Genomic DNA, 22,821 nt, shown 5'->3' with positions numbered 1-22,821 from the left:
CCAGGCAGAAACAGCTTCAACGCATATCATCGGCTCCACCAACAGCAGGGGCGTCGTTTAACGCCAGATGCAGAAGGTCCTTGCCTTAGTATCAACCGTGCAATGTCACTCCTTCCCCACGCTTCTCCACAAACGCACTACGCTTCGCTGGTCACCGTTGATCCCTTGCCCTGATGGAGGCGGAGACTGCGTGAAGAGACGGCTTTCACGGCCCTAGCGGGCGACTGACACGCGGTATCCGGGGCCGAGCCGCCTGTGAAGCAAGATGTTCGCTTCGCTTAGACGCCTGATGTGGGGATCGTGGTGTTGATCCTGAATCTGATGTTTGGAGGTTTGCAACGCTGCTGCCTCTTCGAGTAATCCGTGGAAGGAGGTGCAGAGGAAGACGGCGTGCGTACGTAACGGTATTGTTGGTCGTCGGGTAACGGTGTCCGAGATGATAACGTAGTGCACATTGGATGATGGTGATAGTGGCTTCGTATGTTGTTCTGCACGATGCATGTTATGGCGAACTTGAACTTTAGGAAGGAGAGGCTAGTTAATGGTGTCAATACGATTAGTAGTACCTAATACATTGTCCGAAGGTTTCGTTTCTGATAGTTCTTACGCGCTGTACGGGTATGGGCCGGCGGCATTGATACTTGCTGCGTATAGGACACATGATACCACGGCTTGTATTGCCTTTACTGTACATTCGCTAGCACCTGTAGACAGCAACCCGCCTATGAACAAGATACTCTCCTGACTCAGATGTATCTGGCTGCTATACGATACCACACGGCTTTGTTGTTTATAATATAGTGCTCTGGCGGTATTACAACAAGCATGCGAATCGACGCGCTTAGAAGCGACGACAGTATTGCATCGCAGGAACGTATATATCGTGTAGCAGAACATACTTTGTCGATTGCTACCTGCACCGAACGAGTGTTGTTGCTTTGGTCTTTTATAATGTAAAGATAGATGTGTATAGTGCAAGACCATACGCAAACACTAGTGCGAAGCTGAGTCGCTAGTAAAACGAAGTTGAGTAAGACTTTGCACCGAGTGCACGTTGGTTCTCCTACCCATTTTGATCCTGTGAAACACAAAGGTGTCAAAGTTAACAAGCGGAAGCCGATCCATGGTTATGCAGGCGCCTTGGCTCAGTTGTCATACTGACTAAAGTTCGACATGAAGTGGGTATGCACAAAGGTCTTTGCTGACTGGGTTTCCATCTCCCGCGACAAGCGGAACGAAAAGACACCAGAACCATCCAAGACTGGTACTGAGCACAGCTCACATCAATGTAGGCGCTTGCATAACAGCTCAAGCATGAAAGGAACTCCAGTGCTGCGCGGGCAGATAAGCGAGACGCGTTCGCCATCGACAAACCAGGTCGGTGTAATAGCGTGCACTCAAACAAATACCATTGACATCCGAAACAGTACTGTATGGCTCTATAGTGCCCGAACGCGCAGGGAGAGGATGAGGTAACGAGGGACCAAGCCATCAAATAAGGATATCCCCAGTCTGTCAATCGTGCTCGTGAGTACGAAAAGCCCAAAATATCAATCGGTAGGCCACTTCCGATCGACCAAGGACTGGAAACCTCCGTAATCTACTATCGTCTAAGTTGATCCTTATCACTGTACAGCTGAGGGTCTCGCAGCGGCCCTCGTGTAAGTAACTCTATCCCCGGCCTCAGAAGTTGCGATCATCCTGGCACAACGCGAATCTCCCCGGGGCTAAAGGCAGATCGACATTCTCCCTTCATCCGCGGACTGCATCCGATTGATTGTTCCCAAGATCACGATCGGGGCTGCGTAGATCCATGAGGGGCTGCTAATGAAATGCTCTGGGGCATTAGAGCCTGGAGAAGCGCTAGGTTCCAGTTGCCCTCAATAATTGAGATAGGAGGTCTATTGAGTTTGTCAAGCGCAGCGATTGCGGACAAGACGACGATCTTTATGCAGACGTGTGGAGATCGTGGTCTGACGTAGGATCGACATGTGACTGGAGATTTGTTCATGTTGGGTGACTGCATTAAAGAAATTTGCAGACCTCGAATTCCGCCATCGGTCCATGTCAACCCCAGCTATGCAGCATTCGTAATCTGTTCCCACCATCTGTGCACTGGGATTGCCACCGAAGCTTGGCGTGATGTACTGGGGTCGTCGCGTCGTTGCGTCTTGTCACTATCTTTGAAGACGACAGACTGACATCGAGTAGTGAACAACATGGCCACTACGGTAAGTCTAGGCAGAGAAGGTCGGATCTGATGAGGTGGCGGTATCATCGAAACAAAACCCCTGGATCGCCTTCGCCTCGTCTCGGTCCATGAGCCACTGTCAACGGTGCGGGGCCCCAGAGCCCGACCCGTAGATCAACCGATACTATCGGGTACTGCTGGCTTTGACGCGTAATGGGGTCTTCCAGACTTGCGAAACACGTCAGTACAATGGGCCAAAGAAACCCTGGGGACTCCAGTTTGAAGTCATTAAGCGCCGCAACAGTTGGTGAGTGTCAGGTCGCGCTGGGCGATGAGAAGGTAAAACCCTGGCAGAACTGGTCCCACTGCGCAACAGCTGTCACCCAGGGGATTGGAAGGTCGACGGGCACTGGTCCGACCGACGTCGCAGATGGCAATCTGCTAGGACAGAGGTTGCTTGAAACTGTACCTCGGCCGACGTTCGCTGTCTTCACGAGCGAAACGCATGGTGGAAGAACGTCGGCATAACTAAGCTGGAGTTGTGCTGGTTTCGGGTCTAGCACTGTGACGTCTGGAAGGACAGTGCTTCTACAAAAGCTTCCACAAAGGCGTACCTTGCATATCGGAGGTCCAGAAGCAGCTAAGACGTCACCGAGGTGGAATTGAGCGGAGCCACAACTCCAGCGACATGCGTTCCGAGAATCTCCGATGCCACGTTTACCGCAGAAACAGCTCCTGGCTCTGCTGGCGTGAGAAATTTCTGTCGGCTCGGCATAGGCGTACGCTCGGAGGAAGCGCCACAAAGCGGGGCGAGCTATCGAAGGGCTAGCAGTACTCAAAAATTTCTCGAACAAGAGATAAGAATAGCGGACCCGATATTGAAATTGCAGCGTAGCATTTGCATCAGTGCTCTGCGACGGTATCGGCGACTTTAAGGGACGTAGTTAGAGCCGTGAAGCAGTTCTCGCATAGGCAACAATACCAAGGAAGTAGGCGTCATAATGTTCGGGACAGCCGGTCCGTTGCAAAATCCCCCCACGATCTGCTGCAAAGCCACTCACAGGGGTGCGACAGGGTGCGTTGGAGATAACGAGCAGCGGAGATGGGCTGCGGGACCGAGGCGGAGACCACTAGTCACCGAGGGGCTGCGATAAGTACGGAGTAGGGAAATTTCGTCGCACAGTATGAGCTGATAGTGAAGCCATGTTGATGCTGCTTTTGCCGATGCATCGTCAGTTTTGGGCACGTCTCGGCAGAGATCGCCCTCGCCCTGCGTTGGTTCACCGACTCGCATCTTCATCTGTGACTGTGTGAGTGCACAGGCCGGGAAGACGCATAGAAGGCGGGCCGTAGTATAAGGCAAGGTGGCCGGCTCGGTAGCACGGGGCTACTCCGCTGCGCATGTGCTGGTGTGTAGATGATGCGAGAGATATTGCGATGCTGTGCGAGGCACTGCAACGAGGGGTCTCGGGGCGACATGGTGGCTCACTGTTGCTTGCTGTGCCTGCCGTACCCCAGGAAATGATCCCCCACAGCCATGGACGCGTCTTGGATCAGCCCCCGGGCTGCGGTGGAACGCGAACAAAGCCAGTGGGTAAATCAGGTGTGCTGCGTGTGTTGGGGAGCGTTAGTGGTCGTCGGCCAGGGCCAATGGGTGGAGGTGATTGCGGAAGCGCTCAGCACAAGTAACAGCAGCGGGGAAGCATGGCCGGATCCCTGAGGGTGGGTGAATTCCGTGGTGTTGTGCTGCGGTGTAGGCAGGCACGGAGGAGTCAGGGCCACGAGGGGCAGGCGCACCTATGGCTGAGGAAGGAGCACCTGTGGCCGCTGAGGAAGGCGCATCCATGAGATGCGGGAGCACAAACAAACCCCAGATGTGTGACGTCTCGAGCACCCCATACAAAGGCCGCCGTCTCCTTATCTCTGTGCCCCAGCTTCGCGGCGCCCATCACTCGCACCGCAGCGCCCGCCCACCTCTCCGCAGCGACGTAGCACCATCTGACCTGCTGCCTCACTCTGCCCACGTACGCCCACTCGGTGTCCTGGCCTCATCACGAGAGTTTGGGGGCCCCGGTCTGCTGCTCACACCTGTACTGTAGCCCTCTGCAACCTCTCGCCGACACTCACCGCTGCAAAATTTCAGCTGCAGAATTCTCACGATTGCAAATTGCATCGTGCGCTCAACCAACTGTCGCAGCTCCACCGGCGACTGCGCCATCAAAACCAGCGTCGGCCCAAGGCAAGTTCCGCTGGGTACTGCGCCATAGCATCCCATCCCCCATCTCACCCGCGCCCGCCCAAAAAGGCCTCGGACGCACTCAGGACTCGCTCCAGCAGCTCCCTGCACCCGCTGCACGCTCCTCTCCGCAAGTCATCACGCAAGCGTTCAAGGGCCCGCATTTCTTGATACGTCTCCACGACTCGAGCGCCCCCCGAAGGAAGCCAAGCCGCACTGGCGCACCGCCTTTCTTTCTGCGCTTGCTCCGGCATATCCTCGCCCGCGTCAGCACAGACAGCCCTGACGGCCATCAGTCGACCCCCACACGCCCGCCTCGTTGATCCATACATATATCCGAGCCCCCCATCATCCCCCTTCCCCAAACTTTCACCCTCGGTCACATGCAATCCAACTCTGCCTCGACAGGTTTCGCCAACCTGCTGAACCCCGACACGTCCTCCCAACAACAGCACCAACTCCCTACTACCACTCAACACTCCAACTCCATGGCTACTGCTACCGTGAGCCTCATGGCTCCTCTGCTGCAAAACGCCCCGCAACAGTCGGACGAGCCCCGTCAGGATCTCCCCAGGCCCTACAAGTGCCCTCTCTGCGATAAGGCTTTCCACCGTCTGGAACATCAGACTCGCCACATTCGCACTCACACTGGAGAGAAGCCCCATGCCTGCACATTCCCCGGCTGCACAAAGCGATTTTCTCGCTCCGACGAACTTACTCGGTATGTCACAGCAACCACGTCTTGCCAACTTCCAGCTAACTCTCCATAGACACTCGAGGATACACAACAACCCCAACTCACGGCGGGGAAAGGGCCAGCAACATGCCGCTGCCCACCAGGCCGCTGTTGCTGCCGTTCAAGCTGGCCTTATGGAGCCTGGCTCTGGCCTTGCGCACATGATGCCCCCTCCATCCAAGCCCATCTCCCGCAGTGCTCCAGGCTCTCAGCTTGGCTCACCGAATGTGTCACCTCCTCACTCATTCTCCAACTACTCGCCAAACATGGGCAACGACTTGGCAGCGTACCACCAGGGCGGCTTCAACAGCAGTAACAGCAACAGCCCCAGCGGCTTATCCCGCCCCATGGATCTGCTGGCAGACGCAGCCTCAAGACTAGAGCAGCGCCCTGGTCACTACTCGCACTCAAGTAGACACCACATCACGAGCGGCTACCATCCCTACGCCAGCCGTCTGCCTGGCCTCTCTCAGTACGCGTACTCGTCGCAGCCAATGTCAAGATCTCATTCACACGAGGATGACGACCCGTACTCGCACCGTATGACAAAGAAGTCGAGACCAGGCTCGCCAACGTCGACTGCTCCTCCGTCGCCGACTTTCTCTCACGATTCTTGCAGCCCCACTCCTGACCACACCCCACTCGCAACTCCTGCGCACTCACCCAGATTACGCCCGCACGGCTTCAATGACCTCCAGCTTCCTCATCTACGTCATCTGAGTTTAAACCAGAACTTCGTACCAGCTTTGGCGCCCATGGAGCCATCTACAGATCGGGAACAACCTTACGTGCCCAGTCAATCTTCCGGGTTGCGCATAGGCGACATCATCTCAAAACCAGAGGGCGCCCAGCGAAAACTGCCGGTTCCACAAGTACCCAAGGTGGCCGTCCAGGATCTCCTCAATGGCCCGAGCAATAGCGGCTTCTCCTCCGGCAACTCCTCGGCGACTGCTTCGTTAGCCGGTGAGGACCTGTCGCATCGCAACTAAAACTTTCAACTCCACTCCACTCCACTAGCATGGCATCGGCGTTCTCTATCAGCATTTTCGCATTCCGTCATTCACGTTAGCAAGCGATGAGATTAGACATGGACAAACTTTCATGAGGAGTAATGCTTGCGGCATTTCACGATTTCTGTTATACCGCGGACCCCACCACCCAGATAGACCTTTCTTATTTGTTTTGTTGGATCCAATACCCCGCGAAGCCGCATCTGGCGATTCGCAATCTTGTATAAGTTCCACTCAGCCTTGTTTCATCGGCCTGGCTGTTGTGAGGGAAGCGCCTGCTTATTTGCAGTGCCGAGATGATTAGACAGTATCCCCCAGCTTGGCGCTTAATTGAAATACCAATCCACACTTAGTCACTCTATCCGCATTTGAGCATGTAATTACGAGATGGTTATGTTAGGGTGAAGCATGTCGCTATGCGTGACGTGATTTAGCACCATGGTGATGCAAGTAACGAGAATCATCAGCAGGGAACCAAGCATACTTGCATACACAACCCGGAAAGCTGGAATTTTCCAGCCTATCTTTCTAATCTCTCCACACTGCCCAACCACCACGCCCAGTGTTTCCCCGCAGATAAGTTTTGTCGATTGTCTGGTACACCCACAAACAAATCTTACGATACGGGTCGGACCAACAGCACTCAAACAAGACCGGCATTTCCCCACATTCCGCTGTCTGGTACTATCACACTCTGTCCCGAACACGATCTTCTCCTACGCATGGTGTCTTACCCCGGAGCAGGTAGGGCAAATGTGCGGTGAGGAGAGGCAGGCTAGCCACCCTTCCACCCAACATATCCAGACATGTTTCATTTGCTCACTCATCTTGTGTGAGCAGCTAATAGCTATTCTTGTCCCTTTCCGCATTGTGCGATAAGCTCCGACCCATGACGACTCTGGCACGCACACCTTGCGGTACTGGCGCTAGCAGAGCGATGACACGAGGGCCCTGAAAGTTTTTTTTTTGCGGAGAGGACGGAACATGGTAGCAGGGGAGGAGTCAGACTGTGGAGTACGTGGCACACGCAATAATAGTGGCGCTTGCCATGCTTCACTGTCGCAGTCCGAAACCGGAAGGCGCCTTGGTTCCAAATGGACAGAATCAACAACGTTGGCAATCTCCGAGATGCTTTGGCTGGGTGACATCCTTGCGGGGATCTATCGAATCGTGCTGGCTTATCTCTGGTCCTCACCACAGCACGAATCGCGACTTGGCTATCGGCAGACGCCGCGTTTCCATGTGAGACTATGCGATTCGACAGCCTCAAGCGACTCGTCAGATTCTATGTCTCGGATTTGCAAGTGCGAAACTCCCACAGCCTATCTTCCCTCGTCACATTTATTTCCCGCCGGTTGATTGAGGCGATCATCTTTGGTACACCTGGGCATGCACCCCGGACTGCAGAGTGCAGCAGCGCCGTCATTACTCCACAGCGATGACGATCGTGACAGTCTCGAGTGTGCGAATCGGCAGGTCTGGCGGGATCTTCTCCGCTGGCTGAGCGCTAGATATTGCGGCGTTTGAACAATGTCGGGCCGGCGGGCGCGAAGCGAAGATACTTACGTCTCTGTATACAACACCTATCAACACGACCAACAGTAGACTTGCAGTTCGAACAGCGAGACGCAGCAGACCAGCACGCCGGCGACATTTGCAGGAGGATGGAGCCGGCAAGCAGCTTCAGCATTACCACGCGACTCCGGCACATACTTTGAATTGTCGACGTAGCTCCGCCGTGGGTTACCCGTTACAGAAGTGCAGTGCACGCCAATCTGCTCACGTACCTGACCATCGTGGCCCCTTAGCTCGCACGCCTTGTCCCGATGTCGACTTGGCAGCTAGATCCGCCCCTCTTTCTGGTCAGCCCAGAAAAGCAAAGATAACGCACGACAAAGGGGAAGACAAACTTCTGTCCCACAAAAGTGTCTCAGTCAGCCGCGCGACGTTAGCAACAACCGGCTCCGAGGGTACTCGTCCATTCACCCCAGAGAACACAGCCGGCGGGACAAATACCACACTCTACTAAGCCTTCCGCCCCTTGCTTGCTGACTCGGGACCGCATAGCAAAGGGCGTCTAGCGAGCTTCTAGAGCCGCCCATCCAGGCCGCGAATCCATCCTAAGTACCAGAATCGCTTACTTGTGGGGTCTCCACACTGGCAATCCGGACCTGCCTGAGCAGGAAATCGCGGCGGATAAGGCTGGCGACATGCGAGTCACACACATAGTATCTTGGGGGTGGATCACTTGTGCAAACGTACTCGCGTCGAGGAATGCAGTTTTGCCGACAGTAAATGCACCAGTCAGAGGGAAGGACGAGGTGTCGTGGACTGTGGAGAGGACCCCTTCTCCACATCTCGATCATCGCATATACTTCCCGATACAGCTGGGTTTCCGCCAATTGTGCGTTCCTGTCTCATGCAGTCGGAGGCATCCCTTGACTAGCATCGTCACAACCGGCATCCTCTCCGATCCGATGCGGCTCAAAGCCAAGCAGAACTGAGCCAAGTGAACAATGCTCAGTCGCAGTTCTCGCTATCGAAATCATCCGGGGGAGTTTCATTGTCGGTCTCACACGCCAATGTCCTTCCGTCCGCCCTTGCTCCGTGTCAGCCGAGGGTATCGAAAGTTCGTCGCACGTTTTCTGCCTCGATTCACCCTTTCTGACTCAACCTCCGTCCATGCAGGGGCTACATTACCCTCAAAGGTTTGAAATATGGTTTCCAGAGTGCTCGTTGAGGTCAGCCGCACTTGCACAGCATACGAGATGCAGGATCTAGCACAACGCTCTCTCATCTAAACCCAACACTGTGCCGTACCAGGCTGTTGGTACTGCACTTAAGCGACCGCAACCAGGTCCACGCAAACACTTTATTCCGCAGATCGGTTCTATCTAGACGGTAATATATATTGCTTCCGGTGCCCTGCGCAAGGGCGATGCACAGATGCTTTGCAGCTTGGGCCGCTCGTTCGCCAACCATCTAATGCCTTCACATACGAGTTGAGGGTACATCTCCGGCATAACGATGGAGGGTTTCTGCACTCCATATCGCGGATGTATGGTCCCGTGACAGCCGTTTGTACCGCCTACCAAGCCGCACAGAAGGACACTACGCAACTATCATGACACGCTAGATTCCAGGATCGCAAGTCTTGGTCTTACTTCATGATGACGCAGCCTGATTCTCACACCTGGGAATACCGTCAACAATCAAGGCAACAGTCTGACAGCTGTCTCCGGAGTCTTGCAATTACATGCACGCTGCTCTAAGCGACCGCGCATCGCATGTGCATCGCGGACCATATACGTCCGATCACCTCTTACCGCTGTTCTTATCTCAATAACCGACTTCTGCGGCGCATCAAGGCGCAATGCTACATATAATCGTTTAATCTAGATTCGTATTTACCCGACCAATGTCGCGGATACCCGAGAGAATGGGTGTACATTGGGATAGATTGCTCAACGCATGTACCAAACGCCCAAGCTACTACTCCTTCAAATTAATTGAGGAGGGGCAATGTACCAAAGTATTTCTGGACGACACGTCGGTGGTTCGAGATGGTCCGACCGTGACATGATAGCGGCGTGCCTCGCTGCACATGCAATCTACTGCTACGATACTGTGAGGTGTAGAGGTAAGGCAAGGCATTTTGTTGAGATACCTGCATGTCGTCAGATCATCATCACTAGTATAGGCATCACCATCTCGGAGCTCAACAGCGTCTTCAGAGCTTAGAGCCCCCCGACATGTGAAAGTGACCCCCACGCCGCCAATGTCGAGGCCTCGAACCTCTCCAGCTCTCCGGCCGTTCAAGCAAGGGGCTTCCCCAGACAAGTTAAGACGCGTAATTATGCCGGTCCGAGATACCGCGGGTCCAAACGCGGAAGAATTCTACCCTTCTTCTCTCTGTTTTTGAGACTGGCCGGAAAAACTAAGGACGTGACTGTACCTCGGGCTAAGTACAACGCCACCAACATTTTGCGGGTGAAATACCTCCTCGACATGTACCGCGTCGAATTCATCCTTTTCGGAACACTTTTGACCCAAAATAGTAGTGCGGACACGCCGACCAGGGTTGAGCATGGGTCCGATATTGCGTTGCGGCTCAAATGGCACCCACGTGCAGGACTTTCAGGGTCTGTGGGGACGATAACGGCGCTGCATCTGTCTCGGCGATCTCGTCTCCAGGATATATATGAGCCGCAAGCGATGTGTATTGCGCGAAAATGAAGTTCCGGTGGTTGAAAAGGAAAGTCGATACAGAAGATGTGGAGACGATAAAGTGACGCTGACTCAAGTCGTATCGGAGAGAGATGAGGAAGGATTTCTCTTTCTAGATGCCCGGGAGACGATTGCGAGGTTTTTCCGAAACTCACGATGCAATGCGAGAATACCCAATATCACGCTTTTGTGAAGTGATTTCAGCTCATGGTCTCGGCAAGGCTTGACTGTCTCGAGTTTAGTATTTGCCAAGCGCAGATAGACGCGTCATCCACTTCTGATGCTGGTCTTTCGGATTGCTTTGTCGGCGCTTTGCCAGACATTGGGACAACATGTTGAGATATGCAGAAAGAGGAAGATCTTCGAGGCGACTCGGCTTGGGTCGGCCTATGTACCATCGCCTTCCCTTCACTCTGGCCAAAGACCCAGCTGAGGGTTCTCAGGAGCATGATGAATTCTTGCACAGAAACCACAACACCTGTTGGTTATCGCTGCACCTTGGGGTGGAAACATGTTTTCGTTCTGTCATGAAATCGTTCATTGGAGGACTGTAAGAAAGAAAGCGACTGGTTCTGAGTTCTCCGTCCTCTTGCGTACGGCATACACCTAGCCTCAACGTCGCACGTAATCGACAGTCTGTCCATTTCTGTTGGATATATTCGGAGCCCACGATACGCTCATTATCATACACCTCGTCATCTGCGGCGAACTGTTCCTCCTCATTACTCGCAAGCAGGGTTCAAAAAGCTCAACGCTGCTATTGCACATGTTAGCACTTTCGCATCCAAAGGTGCGGGCAGGAATAAGGGAAACGTACCAAGGTTCTCGCCCATACTACATGTCGCCGCTGAACACGACGTTACGGCATCGAAGAAAGGTCCGCACAGACAGCTGTCGTCTGCGTTGGGGTCGCAGCCTGCTACCACTGCGGCTTCGTTCCAACAGTTCATCTGCGCACGCAATCAGCACACATTCTGTCCATGACATATAATGGTGAGTGTGCGACATACCGGGCAAGGTCCTGCTCCAGCGACACCAGCGCCCGGTCCCATAGGTCCTCCCATGGATCCCTTAGGCCCTGGAGGACCTTGTCTCCTCGATAAAGGCGAAGACGATGTGATGGGTGACGCAACAGCAACGGAAGCTACCACAGCACCGACAATTGCAATACTGACGCGCATGTTTAAAGTAAGGGGGGCTTAGCAGTAACGATCGTGGGGCCTTTTACAAGCAGAAAGAAGGTGAATGATTGGTTTTTTGTTGATTGGATTCGAATTGATTGAGCAATGCGATAGTCATGCAACTTCAAGCGTGCTAACTACACCAGTTCCTTATATGAAGTCGACAGCGTTGACCGTGTATTAATTAGGTGGGTGGCCCAAGGCGATGGTGTTAATGCGGGCTCGTTTCGCATTTCTGCCGCACCATCGGTTACAAGCTGGTGTTGAAACGACACCCAGATTCCGACATCCCGCTTGCTAGAGTTCACGAAAACAGGGACGAGACGGAACTCGGAATCGTTTGCTTAGTGTGGCGCGGATAGCGGAAATGCGTGGTTCTTCGTTCACCTCGAACGAGCATGTTGCGATAGCTGTACACTGAGGTCGGGAACGGCGACTCGTATTGTCGCGCAAATCATTGTCACGTTGCGAAGGCACGGTCTTTACCAATCGAGGACAGCAGGGTGTTTCTTATCACACTCAACACGATAGAAACGCATTAAGTCAACCTTCCAGAATACGCCGCAAAGTTCCAGATCTTGTTTTCGCATCTTCAGTACGCTCAGCACCTTGTTTTGCTGCATATCCACCCCAAGGCATCGATTCTTCGTTTCAGTTATATGCGTTCATGCCTTGTTGGTTCTCAGATCAAACGCCTGGCTCCGCCTTGTTGCCTCGGAACATTGCACTCTTCAAGGCATCCCCATCAAGCAGGCGCTTACGTCTCAGCCCTACCTGATAACCGCTCTGCGACAGTGCGTATTGGTGACGAAAGCTGGCGGCAATGAAAGTCAAAAAGAGGTCAGGTGCGCGCATATCTTGAGGTTACTCGTTTAATCCCCAGGCTCTACGCAAATGAACATTGCCTGAGGTGTGTCTAAGAAGCGCCCCAGATCCTCGGAACTGTCGTCAGCTTACAAGCGTGCTTAACCTTTGCATAGACATGCGAGCGACAGAATATCCCGTGTGTTAGGTATACTCAACACCATACTAATGCTATCTTACCCCCATACCGCATCGAGGCAGATTCCCGTGAGCCCGTTTCAGCTTCCCATAACTCCGTCACACAGCCACTCAGTCTAGTTGCTTCGTCTGTAGGAGAGCCTGTGCATATATCGCCAGGAGAACGAAGAGCAATCTTTCTCACGGTACTTGTGGCAAGTTGAGTATACTTGCAGTTCAAGGACCATGGAGATTGGGACTAGATGTTTGAGTCACCGTCTCAGCACCTTGATGCGCCCGTCTGTGGCATTCAGAAGAGGTCATTGATAGAGAGGAATATGGGGCAAGAACTCGCTTTGAGATGATATGCTATGCTATATATACACCGTACAAGCACATCCGATTGACATATCCAGAAGCCAGTTGCCCAAGCATTGGAACTTATTCATTTCCACTGCGGTAAAGGCTCACCACGCGTAGCTATTCGCGGCCTCCTTTCTCGACAAGGCCCTCAATCCAAACACTCACTTGCTCTCTCTTCTCATCAAGAACGAGGGGAAAGTGGTCGCAGGCGACCTTGGTAACATCCACCTTCATCCCATCCCTCTCTGTACCGACCCAACTTCCCTCGATAACATCGATGGCAGTCTGTTGTACCTTTGGCACAACAACAAGGTCCTCTTCTGCGAAGAACCAAGACACAGGAACATCTTTGTAGCCAGCGTGGGTAAGTACGTCACCGAAACAAGCACCGTGATGCTTGCCAAACTTGGCAACGTACGAGATGCCGTCTTCCAGCGTGAGGTTGTTGAAGCAAAGTGACGCTGTAGCTGCAGGATCGGACTGAGTTACCCATCCGTTTGCATCAACCTCGATTGGGGCACTCTCTTCGCGTGCAAGGGCCTGACCGCAGGATTCGCCGACACGTGGTACGGCGGCCGTGAGATACGCAAGGCGTACTACACCACCAGTCCTGCCCTGATGCTCTCGCTCTTTCTTCGTTACGTCTTTGATACCCTCGGTTGCTGGGCAACCTAGATGATATTAGCATTAGTCATTCCTTCATCTATCAGAAAAGGTGTGAAGGATCTAGGACTTACCACCATAGCTATGCGCAAGTAGGATGACTTCCTTTCCACCGTCTGCGAGCTTTCTCACAAACTCGTTGACGTAAGCTGCGTCGTCATACATGCTTGGTTGAGTAACGGAGTTGGCTTTGTAGCCAGCAGGATAGCAGGGTGGTTCGAGAACGTGGATATCGTAGCCTTTGGCACGAAGTGGCATTACGAGAGGGTCGTACATGCTTGTAGGGCAAAAACTGCCCGGAACAATGACGACGCTGTCTTTTGAGGACATGTTCTCAAACTATACTGATAGAACAATGTGGGAGAGAGATGGATGTCGGAATGAGATATCAGTGAGTGATTGTAAGCTTTCGTGCTGCGTGCGTGTGGATGCTGAGAGTCGAAGTTGATCGAGGGCTGGTTGACATATTTCCTCTTCAGCGGCGCATCTCTTTATATACTTCCACTATACCATCCTTTCACTAACAATCTAGTTATTGTTCGGCATCTGAGTTGCCGCTGATCCTGCACCCTACCGCGATTTAAGAGGATGGCTGCCGAAAGCCACGCACTAGCCAGAATTCAGTGCAGGTATTGCAACTGCTTTACAATCTCATGAATTGTCATCATCGTACATGTGGAGAAAGCTGTACATCACGGCTTGACAAGTTCGGAAAAGAGTTGCGGAGTGGTCGTGCATTCTGACGTTCTGACATGCACGATGTCAGAAACTAGTGCCGGGCGGAAAGGGCCTGAGAACCCGGAAACCTTCGCCACAGCGATGACCAGGATTATTAAGCAAGGAACATCAAGTATTCCCTGTGGTTTTTAGTGTCTGCTGAGTTGCTCCGGCACGGCTGGAAGTACCTAGGTAGACAGGAATTTGAGTGTCAAGCAGTATGCTAAATCGCACCAAGCTGTTTTGCATTAAAGATCAGCACATGGAGTTGTCAAAACAGTGACAAAGAATTCGTTCAGATGCCGAAGCAAGCACGAAAGCAGATATGTTGGCATAGCGATTAGATTAGAACATTAAGCGAACGATAAACAAGCTCAAGACATTCTATCCCCCGACAGATCATGACATACTTGCCTTATCCCCTAACAAGAAGCCGCATGAGCTTACGCCTAGTTCTTTCCAGAGTCAGGTGTGCTATCGGTGTAAGAAGCAGCGCAGATGACGGAGTATTCATCATCGCCGTAGTAGTAGCCAGTGTTGACGGCATAGCTGGAATCCCAGTACTGAGTGTAAAGTGCGCAGTAAGTACCGAGAGGAACACCGTTCTTAGTCAAGATGTAAGAGGTGAAGAAGTTGCAAGGCTTGTATTCGCCGTTGGCGTCAGCAAGGTGCTGCTTGTCGAACTGGGTCTGCGACTCGCAAGCTGCAGCGCACAGGCTGGGGTCGTAGGGGTTGGTGTTGAAGAGACGCATTCCGTTGTAGGTGTCGTAGTCCTTGCCGTCCTTCTTGGTCAAGGGAGCGTTGATGGCAGCGGGGAGGTTGTCGGGAGCGTTGAAGCCCTCGACGGTAGGTGCGGGCTTGCAGACTCCTTTACCTGCCTTGGAGTAACCTGAGTATATGTTAGTAAGGAGTACCCAGGGCGATGAGCCAGGGTTAGAAAGCTTACCGTTGCTGCCAGTAATAACAACGTGGAAGTCACCACGGTACTGGCCCTGGTTGGTGGCCGATGCCTCCGCCACGGGGTATCCGTAGATTGAGCACTTGATGTTTGTGACGGGCGCTGGGTCACTGCATCCCTCACCGGGGTCGACGCTGGGGTCGCGCTCGAAGAAGAGGTTGAAACCAAGGCAGTACTTCTCGCTGTTGCAGAAGGCGGCACACTCATCGGGGCTGTAAGTGTCGAGAGTCTTGTAGGTCAAGTAGCCAATCTGTTCGGTGGACCCGGCAAGATCGGTAAAGGCCTTGGTGTAACCGTCGGGAGTGCCTGCGGTTTGGGCAGCTTTCCGGAGAGAGTTCTCTTTGTTCAGGTATTCATCAACGGTGCCCTGTCCAGGAACATACTCAGCACCGGCACTGTGTCGATTGTCAGTCACTCTCCAGTAAAGGTGTTCAGCACAATAACGTACCCAGCAGGCTGGGCCTGGCAGGCATCACGCTTCTTGAGCTCTGCACCACTTGTAGCAACTACTGCAGCAGCAGACGCGGCAGCGGCAGCTTGGTTGTAAGACACTGGAAGCTCAGCAGTCTCCTCGGCCTTGGGTCCAAGAACGGTGGGAGTGGGGACGGCCAAAGCAGCCTCGATGTTGATCATCTGGGGTAGGGCAGCAGCTAGGCCACTGAGGGCGGAAGTAGCGAGAAGAACGTTACGCATGTTGAAGGTTGGTTGGAGGAGATGGTGATCGAGAAGGATAGTGCTGATGAGATGCCAGTGAAGCTTGCTGAGTGCTGCTGTGGATGAGGATCTTCAATCGACGAGCAGAGACGTCTTACTTATACATTGCCAGGACATCATCATGGAATACATGGGGCATGATTTAGCCGAGACCTGTATTGTTAGTTGCAAGCCGCTGTTGTTGCTAACGCCGCTCGATAGCGCTTGGCGGAACGTATCCAGCTGGGCGCGTTGTGGTGAGGCTCGAGAACTTGACCACATCGGGCCCAGAATCGCGAGCGTGTCGACTCTCATGGACCAGAATGGACGTTTTGGTACCACGATGCAAGTTCCAGCCGTACGCCGCTGTCTGGTGGCTTGTAGCCTCGTCGTGTCCGAAAAGCACCGTATCACAGTAAGCATGGGTGGAGCGAGGGATGTTATTGAGAAGTGATACGATCGCAAGCCACAAGTGTGGTGAAGCGCCGCATAGATCGCGTCCACCGAAGAGCCCAGGAAGAGTGCCGGGTGTCCATAAACAACCCGAAATAGTGACGGGAGAGCGCCTGAGGCTAAAGCTTGACGCACGAGCGGGCCCCTTGTCAGTTGCGTCGTCGTGCTGATCTCCTTTAGCGAAGTCTGGATGAGACGGGAGATAGATCAAGCCAATTTCCACAAACGTGTTGGCATTCAGGCACCGTTCCCGCACCACCAACAGCAAGATTGGCTAGCGCGACCAGAGCGGCCAAGCGGGCCCCACTCTCGATAACGCTAGCACGCTGGCTTCTGCAGTTTCGAGAAATCCTCAACAACACCCTTACATGACGACAGCTCTGTCTTCCTATGAGTCGTTCATCGATATCATTCCAGAGAGTCGGTCGGCGACATTGACGCCTGTCAATGTCGAGGGGAGTATAGTGTTTACCAAACCTTCACCACCTACGCTAAGATGCGCTATATTCGGCACACTGATAATGCCCCAGTATGCGGATGCCAATTGCGGCGTTTCTGGCAAGGCGTCGAACCCAAAAACGGCCGGTGAGCCCACGCCTGCCACGCCACGAGGCTGGCGTGGAGCTGTCAATATTGGTCTGCTGTGCTCACCCCCGTTAGTGCACAGAATTCACAGCCCTTCTCCATGGCAAACGCTATCTTCCTAGTCATTTGACCTGCCAGTTTGGGTCATCGACAGGACCTGTTACCGATACCGCGTTTCCAAATTGCTGCCGGCTCCGCTTAAACAAACTAACTGGCTCGCGGATTTTCAGAACCATGGAAACATCAGAGCTTAGCTGCCAACCTTGCAGTCGGAGACATTAGCCACCCCACATGAGTTCTAACAATGCCATTACCCTGAAGACGTTTCTTCGGTATCCTGAATTAAATCCGACACAAGTCCTCGCCCAGCGCGGCGTGTTCTACAGACTTGGCACGCATTACTCCGCGGATCTAGACGCCGCGCCCACGACGCAAAATGTCCGACTAGACCCTAAAGCCTGTCGCGATGGCTTTTTCCAGAGGCGAGCTGAGATGCGGAGCTACTCCACAACAGCAAAACAGCGAGGATGAAGTCGACGGTGAAGCCGATGCTGGCTGTCATGCATGCACAACCAAGCAGCGTCACTTGCATGATGCTAGTCTTTTGTGGAGGCTCAGAAGCGAGCAAATGTCCACGTGTAACTGCCGAGATCACTGATGCGAGGCTGGTCTCAAACAATGGCCTTACAATGACACATGCCAGTAAAGGAAGAGCACTGTTCGCAATTGACTAAGAGACGTTCGATCGGAAAGTGCGGCACGTTGTGCTCCGCACAGTGTACCATGGTACTCGTCCTCTAGAGAATGTCTGGTATGGAACGCGAAGCTTCATGTACAATGACCGGCGTTAGGGTCTTACTTCACCCCCGCCTTTGTTCCTCTGGTACCTCTAGGCTGGTACCAGACGATCGCGTTCACGCCAAGTGGAAACCTCATGAATCAGCCAGCCTTATTGGACCCCAGCTTCCTACTCAGACATGCCCAGCCACAGACACCAAGAAAGACGTCAAGCGTATGCACCGGTGAGAGTGGGCCCAGACGAGCCACAGCGGTGTTGCATATGTTTAGACCCTTACTACACGTCTACCAGAGACGAATATGCCGAGGTGCCGCTCCAGCTACCTTGTGGGCATGTTTTTGGTGACGCTTGCATTGCGGAGTGGATGCAAACCAAGCGAACATGCCCCCTCTGCCGATTTGAGTTGTTTGATATTGAGTTTGACCACAATGACGACGAATACGATCTATGGATAAGCGAAACTGACTCAGCAAACCAGCGTCTCGGGACCTTTTCGGGTCACATTTCCACATTTTCGTTTGTTCCAGATTTTCCAGGGGAACGAATCGCAATCGATGGGCTAGGCGTTTCTGCGACTCGCAGCAGCACAGCCGCACACCGCTCCTTCCACACCCGTTTGGGTGGCTCTCTTTCAGCTCCCCCACAATACGCCAGGCAGCCTTATCGCCATGCCCAGACAGATCGCCGCTATGGCCACGGCAAGAACTCTAGATCCTATTTCGAGAGCGAAGATGTCTGGATCACAGCGCTAACTCACGAGAGGGATGAGCTGGCTGCGACCGGAGTAGGCGATGGCTGGATCATGGCGCCCGATGAGGATGAAGACGAGGCCTATGAACTGGAGCTATATCGGCACCTTTACCTTTGCGATGCGTCAATGCAGCAAGCATGGCTTGAAGACTCACTCCCGGATTATTTGTTCGACGAAATGGTCGCCGAACACATACAGTGGATGCATGAGATGGGTGGTGAGACCCAATACGATGTATACGACGAGTTCGACTATCTCGTTTGATACATGAATGCGAAGTTCAGGTGCTCAAGACATCAATGTGGCTTATGTCGATGAAACACTCCGTACTCGGGGCAGCTTCAGCTCATGCTATATACCAGCTTTCGTTGGGAAAGTGCGGATCCATTCATTCATCCAACTTGTTATTTCGCTTTTCACGCCATATGGTATGGTGTGCATACTTCTTTTGAGAAAACTAATCTTCTTTGCTATTCGATTTCACTGCTAATAACACCACCTGCAATCTCCTTAAAACGAGGCAAAGCTCGATAATCCTTCCATGGCAAAGCAGATTCTGCGTGCGCGATTCCAAACTCTAGTACCATCGCCATCCTACAGTGCTGCGATAGCTCGCCAACAACTCACATACGACGAGTCACTGACGACCTCCGCCATGCCAGCGACACAATCGATGCCAAAAATTTCCCATTGCTTAATAGCGACAGCGATGATAACTGCAAATCACCAGCAAAGCTTCGAATCGAATGCCTTTGCACCCCACTCAAACTCCGCATCGTCGTCTTCCCAAGAAGCCAGGCTGCTCCAGGAAGCTGAACTATTACTCCTGCTACCCAAGCCCGACCGACTAACTTTGTTCCCGTAGTTGCTTCCACAGACTTGGTCCAACATGAGAACGCTCTCGAGGGGAACCACATCCAATCCTTTTCGAACCGCCTGCTCCTCGTGCTCTGAGCACAGTGGACCTTCAGGAAACCTTTTTGTAGCAGCCAGCCCCGAGCTGATAGGAAGACGGATGCTGCAATGGATATTCGAGCAGCGCAAGATCCCCGGTGTCTTTGGAAAAGCACTGCGTATGTCGGTCCCGGGACCTTCTGTGGAAATAGCGAGGCTGCGTCGCTTGCGGTGACCGGTATTATCGGAGGTTTGCGATCCTGAAGTTGGGCTGGCGGTCTGCATGTCGTATGCTGCCAACGATAGCTTGTCAATCCATATCGACGGCGGCTCCTGAGAGGTAGAAGCGGGTGGAAAGATGAACTGTGAGAAATCTCGCGGGTAGTGTGAGTCCGAAGGGAAGATTGGACGGAGGAAACTTGTACACTCCTCGCATGTACATGCGATATTCAGTTCTGCTGCTGATGATAATGATGACGATACAGATGATGGAGAAGACATGTCTGCTACTTCGGACTGATCATCTTCCGACTCAGTACAATGTATTTTTTTCGTTTTTGTATATGGCAACGTCCTTATCGTAGAGTTCCTAAGAGACAAACGTGTTTCAAAGACACCATCTCCCTCTCTCTCCTACTGTCTTGCCTCCTTTGTTCGTCGCTTGAAGTCTCGACGCAGACAAAGCCCCTGCTCGTGGTATGGGCGAGCAAACAGACTGTACTCCGTGTTTTCGGGCTACTTGTCGCTTTGTTCGCTCGCCTGGTCGTCCATGGCTGTCCTGCAGCTTCCCTCGATATGAGTACTGTACGTCCTTCGAAAACAAAAAAGACGATGCATGGTTGCCTTGAAGCAAGCGCAGTATGGTGTAGTGCAAATAAAACATATCGGTAGCGCCCACGTGTTGCGAAAAAAGCAAGTAGTACCAAACAATACATGCCCGGCAAGCCTTGCTGCCCCTGCGCAAGGCCGACGCGTTCCTGTGTTTTTGTTTCTTTCTCCGGCAGGGCTACCGGGATTGATTTTGGCGCGGGCTGCCGCTGTGCCGTATCTTTGGTCGCGTTTGCGGCAAGCGCTGCGTACATTGCGGACCCTTTTTCGGGCTGGCTTGCGTGGGGGGTTTCTGCGCTCACCGATGTGCTGATGAGGAGGCGCTGCGCACTCGCGGCAGTGTGGGAATTGAGGGGGTTCTTTATGTCTGGATTTCCGAGTTCTCCATGACCATGGCAAGTACTCGTCGCAGCAGTAGACTGATAATGAGCGTGGCGGGTGTGGCTGTTGCTGATGAGGTTTTGTGCGGGCCCCTCGAACCGCGTCGCTGGTCTCCTGCTCTCTTCCTCTCCACCTTGATTTCGCACTCATCCTTGAGGGGTGTAGTTTGGAGAGGCTCCCCGTTGGACATTACCATAGTTCCACCAGTCATTGTAGAACTCATGGCACGCATCGAACAAATCGAGCCAGTGTAGAGCACAGAGGTAATCGCCGTTGTGACCTGCAGCTATGTTTGAATCCCTTGGAAAGCTACGCGTGCAGCCTATGTGCCCACAGAGAACGGAGTTCTCGCGCGGTACGGGCTCTGCGATTGTTGATGGAGTGGCCGCGACGTGGTCTGGAGACGCGGTGGTGGGAGTCGACATGGTGGAAGATGCGGAGTCGGGGGAGTTTGGCGTGTTGCAAGCGTGCATGATTAATTTCAAGCTGCCTGGGCGTAGTGGCTTGCCGAAAATTGTACGTGATGGTATCTCTTTTCTGTGATAGCGCTGGGAGGTGTGGTCGGTATTGTACGAAAGGTTTTGGTACGTTGTGATGGAGTTGGTAGACGGTGCAATATTTGGGAGATAGTGTTAGAGATGGAAGGATACTTGAGAAGGGGGACAGTATTTATGATGGGTTATTTTTGTTTGGTATTGTTGGAGTGACGAACCACTAAAACGTGGTTGGCTGCCTGCGACCCTATTGTGATCTTACTCTCACCAGCATTTCGTCTCCACTTCTTTCCTATTGTCATCCCCGAAACGCACATTCGTTATTGTGAACTAGCTCTTGTCACTCAATGACAATAGATTAATCGTCTTCTCTACGTATGCTGCCGTTATCGTGAGTCACAACAGCTGAGACCGTGCCTACTAGTTAGTTGAACGATCGCGTTCGAATATTCGTGGTTGTCTCATAGACCGCATTTACAGCTATCCACACGTACGGAGCCGTTTGCATCCCAATCTGAATCACCGTTCGCATATTGAACGTGCGAAATCCCTCTCGTGACTTGGCAAGCTAGACACATATTCATCGAGAAGAGGTCGCAGGTCTTCGTCAAAAGGTTCCCCTTGATCCGCGGCCATCTGCTGCCGGAGTGCATGTGCCTCACATAGGCCGTCCAGCGAGTCCGTGATCATGTCTTTGTCTGCTCGTACTATGTCAGTTAATGCTCGTGCTGAGTCCGACATCGTCCGTGCGCGCGGCTGATGTTGATGTGCGGTTGGACTGACTGATCTGTGGGCCGTCACCCTCCTGTGTAGGTATTTCCCTGTCTGTATCGATTGGAGGAAGGGAATCCCAACGGCTGAATATATTGATAGTCCCACAGTCACCGGCGCCGACGCACCATTGGCCATCACGACTCCAGGAGAAGTGACGGAACGCGAAGGCTTTGTACTTTGGAGTCTCGACAATCTTGTGTGCTTTGATCGAGCGAAAGGGGTCGGATATGCCTCGATCGTGAGGCTGCTCATTCTGCCGCTTCTGTTTGGTCTTGGTATTACCCGAGCCTGTACTAATAGCAGATGAGGCAGTAGATGCCGAGCTTCCTTCGCGCACGTGTCTAGGTAGGCTGAGCGGTAAGCCTTTCGAAGTCTCGGAGTCATCTTCTCCGGTACCCGATTTCTCTAGGCGCTGTAAGTCCCAAAAGAAGGTCTTGCTTCTCTCGTTGCCCGCAACCAAAATCGGATGGCGGCCAAGCTCGTGAAAGATGGAGAAGCGAATGTAGAACTGGTTCGTGTGCGGCAAGTCGAATTGCAGAAGTCTCTGGAAGCGTCCGCCCCATGCCGACCGTGTACTTGAGGTCGAGTTCGCTGGAATTGTGACAGGGGTTCTACTATGGACCGCGCTCGATGTGGGGACTGGCGCAGGAGGCGTAGACCGATTGGAATTGAATCGATCGATACCCCAAAGTATAATCTTGTTCTCGCGACACGCATGACTGAGGATCAAGTCACCATACCATTGGACACTGCATGAAGTAAGTAACTGTAGGTCGGTTTCAAATGGGGATCATTACCAGTCGATGAAGTCAGTGTGTATCTCGGTAGTGGAAAAGTGCGGATAGTGCACTATGGCCGGCTTGTCGGTACCAGCGTGTTCCTTGAGGTCTTCGGGTACTGCCCACT

General features: G+C 53.0%; 3 protein-coding genes across 3 annotated transcripts; 1 reads left to right on the top strand and 2 right to left on the bottom strand.

Moving 5' to 3' along the window:
- Positions 1-4,810: 4,810 nt before the first annotated feature.
- On the top strand, positions 4,811-6,152 carry J4E90_000806 (uncharacterized protein; the record flags this gene model as incomplete). The annotated part of the gene is made up of 2 exons (XM_051430401.1): positions 4,811-5,148; positions 5,198-6,152. 2 exons carry the CDS (start codon positions 4,811-4,813, stop codon positions 6,150-6,152), a joined length of 1,293 nt encoding a protein of 430 aa, XP_051295888.1.
- A 6,890-nt stretch (positions 6,153-13,042) lies between these two features.
- On the bottom strand, positions 13,043-13,864 carry J4E90_000805 (uncharacterized protein; the record flags this gene model as incomplete). The annotated part of the gene is made up of 2 exons (XM_051430400.1): positions 13,043-13,596; positions 13,663-13,864. The coding sequence occupies 2 exons, from the start codon at positions 13,862-13,864 to the stop codon at positions 13,043-13,045; spliced, it is 756 nt and encodes a 251-aa protein (XP_051295887.1).
- Positions 13,865-14,754: 890 nt separating this feature from the next.
- On the bottom strand, positions 14,755-15,956 carry J4E90_000804 (uncharacterized protein; the record flags this gene model as incomplete). The annotated part of the gene is made up of 3 exons (XM_051430399.1): positions 14,755-15,194; positions 15,252-15,658; positions 15,712-15,956. 3 exons carry the CDS (start codon positions 15,954-15,956, stop codon positions 14,755-14,757), a joined length of 1,092 nt encoding a protein of 363 aa, XP_051295886.1.
- Positions 15,957-22,821: the final 6,865 nt, after the last annotated feature.

This window comes from Alternaria incomplexa, assembly GCF_024043165.1.
Source record: "Alternaria incomplexa strain BMP 0042 chromosome Unknown scaffold_1, whole genome shotgun sequence".
Taxonomy (NCBI): domain Eukaryota; kingdom Fungi; phylum Ascomycota; class Dothideomycetes; order Pleosporales; family Pleosporaceae; genus Alternaria; species Alternaria incomplexa.
Note: the sequence above shows the minus strand (reverse complement) of the source record. Positions and strands in the feature narration are given on the sequence as shown.